This window comes from Chelonia mydas, chromosome 7, assembly GCF_015237465.2.
Source record: "Chelonia mydas isolate rCheMyd1 chromosome 7, rCheMyd1.pri.v2, whole genome shotgun sequence".
Classification (NCBI taxonomy): Eukaryota; Metazoa; Chordata; order Testudines; family Cheloniidae; genus Chelonia; species Chelonia mydas.
Genome location: NC_057853.1, coordinates 30,278,477 through 30,286,238, shown reverse-complemented (window position 1 = coordinate 30,286,238; position 7,762 = coordinate 30,278,477). Strand labels below are relative to the sequence as shown.

The 7,762-nt window shown below is 55.9% G+C and overlaps 1 protein-coding gene across 5 annotated transcripts; it reads right to left on the bottom strand.

Moving 5' to 3' along the window:
* Positions 1-107: 107 nt before the first annotated feature.
* NUDT22 (nudix hydrolase 22) lies at positions 108-3,800 on the bottom strand. 5 transcript variants are annotated; one of them, XM_037904328.2, is made up of 6 exons: positions 3,659-3,800; positions 1,967-2,480; positions 1,621-1,728; positions 1,446-1,543; positions 716-809; positions 108-460 (listed from the first exon to the last, which is right to left on the bottom strand). In XM_037904328.2, exons 2-6 carry the CDS (start codon positions 2,432-2,434, stop codon positions 356-358), a joined length of 873 nt encoding a protein of 290 aa, XP_037760256.1. In that variant the 5' UTR covers positions 2,435-2,480; positions 3,659-3,800; the 3' UTR covers positions 108-355. The 5 variants fall into 5 exon arrangements, with proteins under 5 accessions (XP_037760256.1, XP_043406596.1, XP_043406595.1 ...); XM_043550661.1 differs by having other exon boundaries at positions 2,069-2,480; XM_043550660.1 differs by having other exon boundaries at positions 3,557-3,667.
* Positions 3,801-7,762: the final 3,962 nt, after the last annotated feature.

Here is a 7,762-nt window from a genome sequence, read left to right as displayed (position 1 = left end):
TCATCCAGATAGGAGGGTATGGGGAGGTGCTGCTGCCTCCTTCCAGGCTGGGCCAGCCCAGTGCATTCTGGTAAATGGGATCATGCCAGAGGCTTAGCACCTGCCACTGCAGTCAAAGAATAAATTCTTTATTGGGAGATGGGTTCTCAACAGCAATGGGTAAAACAGCCAGAATTGGACCCAGATCAGGGCAGGGCCCTGCCTCTGGAAAGGTGAGTCTGGTCCTGCAGTGATCCCCCTCCTGCTGGCTCCATGACATAGGGCTGGCGTGTGCAGAGAGCTTGCAGGGTCTGTCGATGCCCAATTTGGCACAGATAAGCCCCCATGGTGGCCTGGGGGGTCAGTACCCTTCCTGTCACTGCCCCCCACCCTGCACCAGGGTGTAGAGTCTGACAGCCCCCTTGGCAGATGGGCACAGCTCCCTCCACATCTCTCCGGTCTGCTCCAGAGTCAGGACATCCTGCAGGGGAAGCACAGGGACACCACGGGGTCAGTACCAGGGAGCAGGGAGGCAGGGTACCTGCCGGCACCACCCAGAACTCATGTGTGACCCTTATCGACCACAGGAGCTGGGAGAGCAGGGACTCCCCCATGACTCCGGAGTTCAATTCCCAGATCTAAGAGGGGAGTGGGATCCAGTGGATTGGAGAAGGGGGACCGGGAGTCAGGACTCCTGGGTTCTATTCCCATCTGCCAGGCTGTGCCCTCCCCTTACCTCTCTCTTGATAAAGATGATGCCCGTGGATTCCTGAGCTTCAGGCCCCCCGATCTCATATCTCTGCTTCACCTGCTCCGACGTCAGACTGCACCTGGGACATGGGGCAGCTCCATTAGCAGAACGGAGACAACCGGGCCTGAGGTCCAATGGCAGCTATCCCTGTTTATTCTCTGTCTCTATGGGCAGCAAAGTTGAAGCCTGGCCTTGTGGTAATAGCACAGGACTGGGACTCACGACCCCCGGGTTCTATTCCTGGCTCTGCCACTGACTCTCTCTGTGACCTTGGGCAAGTGGCATCCCTGCTATGTGACTCAGTTTACCCATCTGTAAAATGTGAATAACTATCCTTCTGTCTAGTTAGACTGCGACCTCCTTAGGGCAGGGACTGTCTCACTGTGTGTCTGTGCAGCACCTGGCACAATGTGAGGCCCCAGTCTTGGCACCATGCTAGTATGTTTATTTTGGCTGGGGGGTAGGGAGGATATGGTAGAGGAAGCCAGGGCCCAGCATGTGGGGGGAGGTTGCACTTCAACTGCTGATTGGATCCATCCCATCAATCACCAATTTCAGGGTTCCTCTAGCTTCTAGATCCAAAACAGTCAGGAAATGGGTTTAAGCCAGCAGCTAAATCAACAGTGCCTGAGCCTGATCCGCCAAATCGGGCCTCTGCCTCCTGAGCTCTCCCTGTACCCTAGGGCCTCTCTGTGCCCTGAGTTAGCCCCATTACCTGACATAGAACTCAGCGCTGGCCCGACCTGCGCTGGTCTGGTTCCGAGCAATGCCCAGCAGCACTGGCTGGCTTAGGGTGGGCAGTGGCAGGTTGACCTATGGAGCAGGGAGGCAGGTTAATGAAGGGCAGCAGAGCACAGAGACACCAACAGCCAATACCCCACATCTCTCACCTCATCTCGGATCTCCCGCAGGATGGAGGTGAAGATCTCCTTGACGACCATCTGTCTGGGGAGATCCTCCAAACGGATGGATTCTTCTGGGACGTCCCCCACCACAGCCTGCAGCAGAGGAAGGAGCCCAGGGTCAGGAAATGCAGCCACCTCTGGAGTGGAACACAGCAAGGGAGGTGGATGCCAGGGAAAAAAACATCCCTGCGCTTACAGGGAGTCCAGGAGATGTGCAGTGGGGGCAGGAAGTAGGATTTAAGGTTTCCCAGGGTGGGGGAGAACTGGCTGCATCGGGGGTGGGGAATGGGAGCTGGGGCCTTTCCATTCTAGGGGTGCTGGGTGGACGCACCTGTGGCTCAGGATGCCCCCCGGGGATGTCTACGAGGCCAGGTGCCTCGCCCACCCTCAAACTGCGCCTTAGGAAGACGAAGCAGTCATCGGCAGTATGCACCATGGCACCCACTCCCAGTGGCTCTGCCAGGTAGGCCTGGCTGTCCCCAAAGTCCTGCTGCCCCTGCTGCTGGAGGTGCCTGGCCATGCCAGCCCGGTTGGTGCCCAGGAAGTCCTTGTAGCAGGTGAGGCCCAAGCGAAAGGTCAGGGAGCCCCCATCCAGCTGGGCTGAGTGTAGCCGGAATTTGGAGCCGTTGAAAAGCCAGGGGCTGTGGCTGCACCGGGCCTCCCAGACAGCGTCGATCCAGGCCTGGCCCCCAGGCAGCTGGCGCCGGTCGTAGGCTGGGGAGAGCTCAGCCTGCACCTCTGTCTCTGCCAGGCCCTTGGGAGACGGACACTGCAGCATGATGGAGATCTCAGGATCCATGGTGCTTCCCTGTGCCCCCCGTCCCTGGACACCAGGCTCAGGGCATCTGGGAGGGAGGAAAAGATGGGGATCACTCAGCTTCTCTGCCAGACTACCACCCCATGACGCACACCCTGGAGAGCCAAACCCATGGATACCAAGGCCCCACATTGCCCTAAAGAGATGGTTCCATGAGCACTGTGTTCCTCCCCTGACCCTGGAGAGCCACTTCCATGGGCACCACGCACCCCTCCCCCACCTAAGCTAGAGAGCTGTCCCCATGTCCACTACATGCCCTCCATTGCCCCAGAGAGCTGGCCCCATAGGCACTGCACCCACCCAGAAAGCTGGTCCCAAGGACACCACATGCCCCTGATTGCCCCATGGATGCTGTACCTCCCCACACTGCCCCAGAGAACTGACCCCATGGGCACTGCATGCCCCCTTCCTGCCCAGGAGATCTAGGCCCATGGATGACACCCCCCCTTCCTCTACTGCCAAAGAGACCTGGCCCCAGGGGCACTAAGCCTCCCCCTCTCACCTGGAGATCTGGCTCCCGCTGCCCCAGAGAGAGGGCCCCATGGGCACCATGCCCCCCACTGCCCCAGAGAGAGGGCCCCATGGGCCCCACATGCCATCCCCTACTGCCCCGGCAAGCTAGCTGCATGGGCACCACACATCTCCCCCATCCCACTGAGAAGCCCCTTGCCCACAGAATGCGTGTGCCCTAAGGCTGCCTGGTGCATTGAGCAGATTGGGGTGGGGATTGGGCTTCAGCCACTTCCTAGAGGGGAAGTACCACAGGCTCATGCCATCCCCTCTGACCGGGGAAGGGGCCCGTAGGGGTGGTGGGGTCATTATGGGCGAGACCCCAAGCTGCCAGTTAAACTCCACACACATATAATTCTGGGGCTGTACTGATGAGAGCTGGGGGGTGGGGCTAGGATCCAGGACACCTGGGTTCTATTCCCCGCTCTGGGAGGGGAATGGGGTCTAGCGGTTAGAGCTGGGAGCCGTGGACGCCGTCTCTATTCTCCTGGCTGCCCATAAACCGGACAGCCCCGCCTCCCCGGCGGCAAGGAGCACAGGGGGCGGGGCTGCTGCCGGCTGACCCCAGCCCTGCAGGGCAGCCTGCCCGGGCACCTTGTGGGGCCATTCACCCCACGGCACAGCCCGGCCCCAGCGCGGGAGCCCCGGGCGCTCCGCTCCGCAGCCCCGCACCGGGCTCCGCGGCGGGTTCGCTACCTCCAGCTCCAGTTCCAGCTCCACGGCCCGGCCCCAGCTGCCCCCTTCCCGGAAGTCAGCTGCTGCCTGCGGCCGCGCTGATTGGTTCAGGGTGGCTCTAGCTCCCCGCCGGCTGTGCCGCCCCATGGCTCTGGTGTCTGCCTGGGTGGCTCTACCTCCAGGCTGCCTCTGCCGCCCCATGCCTCCAGTATCCAGCTGGGTGGCTCTAGCTTCCTGCCGGCTGCGCTGCACCATGGCTCCAGTATCCAGCTGGGGGTCTCATAGAATATCAGGGTTGGAAGGGACCTCTCTAGCTCGTTGCTGGCTGTGCTGCACCGAGAGTCTGGTATCTGGCTGGGTGGCTCTAGCGCCCTGCCGCCTGTGCCACCCCATGCCTCCAGTATCCAGCTGGGTGACTCTAGCTTGCTGTCAGCTGTGTTGCCTGATGGCTCTGCTACCCAGCTGGGTGGCTGTAGCTCGCCACCAGTGATGCCACCCCATGGCTCAAGACCCAGCTGGGTGGCTCAAGCTCCCTGCCCATTCCACCCTATGTCTCCAGCATGTGACTAGATGGCTCAAGCTCCCAGACAGCTCCTCCCACACCACTTTATGAGGAGCATTTCAGTCACCAGGGGGTTCCAATGGGCAGGAGTGACATGGGCATGGAGCCAAAATATGCAGTGTGTGACCCTTCCCCTTATGGGCAGGGTTGTACCCACCCCCTGGCAGAAATCAGAGGCATCTGAGTTTATCAAACATGTATGACAATGCTTGTCATGCCAATGGAGCACCGCTGATGTGAATGAACTGTGGGAGGGGAGTGGGGTCTAGTGGGTTAGAAACAGGGGAGCTGAGAGTCAGGGCGCCTGGATTCTATCTCCAGCTCTGGGAGATGGGCGGGGGGAGGAATCGGGACTTGCCAAACTTCTCCAACACTCTTATTGGGGGGATAGAAATCTCGGACACAACACCCGAATATGGTCACTTTACGGAAGCTTCCTGATCCCTCACACAAGGCTAAGCACAGATTCACCAAAAGAAAATTATTTGTGTGGCTGAGCAAGCCGGTCGGAAAGCTGCTGCTTATTTTGCTGGGAAGATTTGACCAATGAGCGTGCGAGATCTCTAAGGTTCTTACTTATTTAAAGTTCCAAGTAGCTGGAAATCGTGGCTTTAATCAGTCAGTAAAAACATGATTCTGCCAGCAGGGATAGCTCCTCATGGTCCTGCTGGCTCGGCCTGTCTGGGAAAACACAAGCGATTTTAAAAATAAAGGAGCAGAAAGAGAAAAAAAACACTATTCCACTCATTAGCAGCTCCATTCTGTCCCCCGTCCCCAGCCAAGGTCCCCGGTCTGTGTTTCCCACTGTGATTAACGCTAATTAGTACCAATTACAAGTCAGATTAGATACGGCTTTTCTGGGGCAGATCTCTAATGAATGGAGCCATTGCAAACCTGGGGAGGGGACCTGCATGTGCACACACATGCGCACACTCACACCTCTCCTCCCACAGCTGGTGAGAGAACCCAGGAGTTCTGTTTCCTAGCCCTCCTGCTCTAACCACTAGACCCCACTCCCCTCCCAGAGCTGGTGAGAGAACCTTAATCCTGACTATCCAGCTCCTGGGAGAGAAAAGTATCTTATGGTCAGCGGTGGGATAGTGAGAGCCAAGACTCCTAGGTTGTATCCTGGACTGTGGTCCAGTGGGCTAGAGCAGGGGGGATGGGGGTCAGGACCACTGGATTTTATCCCCATTCTGAGCGAGGAGTCAGGTCTTGTGGTTGGAAGGGGTCCTTTGAGTCATCCTGCACTCCGGGTGTATTTCTGCCACATCGTTGCCATGGGGACACAGTGACTAGTGTGACTAGTGTGAACCCTGCCCCAAATGTCCATCCTGGGGTGGGAGGGGTGAGGGGGTGGGAGCTCTGTCCCATCTGAGTCCATTGTCTATTCTCCCTAATCCCCCCACCACCTTTGGTGGCGGGGCCATACAACCATGAGATCTAACACCCCATACCCACACACCTACACCCACACACCTGGACTCCTAGGTTCTAATCCTGGCTTTGCCAGCAACTCTGGGCAAGTGGTTCCCCTCTAGGGCTAACTCTCCCTCCAGGTGTGTGTTCATGGCTGGGGGGATGGACCATAGTGAGAGCTTCAAAGCTCCCAGATGGCAGGAAACCCCAGCCCTCTCCCCCCTGGATTTATTAACCTCCCTGTCACATTGTGGGGGGCCAGCTCTCCCTGTCACCCCCACTCCATGGGGCCTAGCTGCCCCGCTCCCCTGGCTCCACTTCCGCTTGCCAGCCCTGACTGGGCTCATTGTCGCGGATCCCCCAGCCAGGGAACACGGGGGGCATTGTCCCCCGGGACAGGATGAGGTCATCGCAGCCATGCTGACAAAAGGGGGATTGTTGCCAATGGTCTTGTGCCCCCCCTCCTGGTCTCATTCCCACAACACCATTGAAGCTGACACAGAGCCCCAGATCTGCTTAGCTACTGCCTCCCCCCTTAGAGTCCCTGTGTTGGCTTTGAGCTGCTTTGCCTGGGCATTTTGCCTCATGTCAGCCATTGAATGGGCACACGCTGGGCATGGCAGGTCCCTTGGGAACTCAGAGCAGGCCCTTCACAGCCATTAAATCAGTTATCTATGTGGCTACTTCAAATGCAAATGAGAGGAATGACTGTGGTGTGGTTAAGGTGCTGCATTGGGGTACAGGACATTTGGGCTCAATATCCATCTCTGCCACAAACTACCTATGTGACCCTGGACAAATCATTTTGGTCAAGATCCACAAAGGGACTCAGGTGTCTGCCTCTGTAGGTGCCTAAGTTCAACATTTAAGTGCCACTGACATTCCCAAAATCCCCACTCAGCTGCCACCTAACTCTACAGACAGTCACTAAGTCCTTATGTCACCCCACAGCTACTGAGAGCCCTTGTTCATTCCTCAACTGCAGTGGGATTCTCAAACTTTACTAGACATTCCCCTGAGCAGGGTCCCGTCCAGCAGGCGTGCTCAGAGCACACCTATCAGGCAGCGTGTGTGTAAAATAGGCAGGAGCTCAGTGGTCAGTGCACACACCTGAGATGTGGGACACTCAGGTTCAGCTCAGTCTCAAACAACCCAGCAGATCACCCTGACCACTGGGCAACAGGTAGGCTTGGAAGGACAAGATTTTGATCAGCAAATATGGCCAGACATCGATTTCACCTACATACACAAACTTACAAAAATATTTCTATTGATAATAACTGCAATGTACAGACAGGCAAAGTAAGAGAAATGTGGCTTGAGAACTTAGGAGAGTTTGATTTAAGTATATTTACGTGGTATATTTGGACATGTGATGTTGACAATTGGTGTTTTAACAGTTATAAAGCTTTAACTTTTTGAAACCCAATGTCTGTTGCCATTAAATAATTATTGTCTAACCCCCCCACCCATTGTCTGATTTCTACCCATAATTTCCTGCAACTGTGAACACTTACATTGATTTTAAAAAAGCTTACAAATAAACATGGATATTATCTGTCAAACTTATATAGGAATTAGGCAGCAGAAGATGTATATATACGCATGCAAAAATCGCACTCTGCCAAGCCTAGCTCTAGGGTACTCTCGGATGGGTCTCTCTCCATCATTCTCTTCTGTTAAAGCTGTTTCACTTTGAATAAATATTAAATATTTCTTGGAGCAGGGACCCAAACCTGCCTCATCCCAGGGGAGTACCCTAACCACTAGGCTATTAGGTATGATGGAGTTTCTGTGCTTTTATACAAGAAAGGAATATCCTGGCTTAGGTGCCTGGCTGCAGGAGAGGATTCATGGCTGAGAATCCCAAGCAGAGGGAGGTGCATAGAGGGCCAGCTCAATGGGAGTTAGGTGCCTAAGTATCTTTGTGAATCTGGTCCCTAAGCTCCCCCCGTTTCCTGTGCACTTCACTCCTTACTAACTTAGATGGGTCCCTGCTCATCCTGCTGGCTTCTGAGAATTCCTGTCCTCTGCACTTAACTCTCTCCATATAGTGCATGGATTCCCAACTCAAGGTTCAGGATGCCACTAGGTAGCAAGAGTTAGGCATTGCAACACTTAGCATATGTCCCTTATTGGGTCTA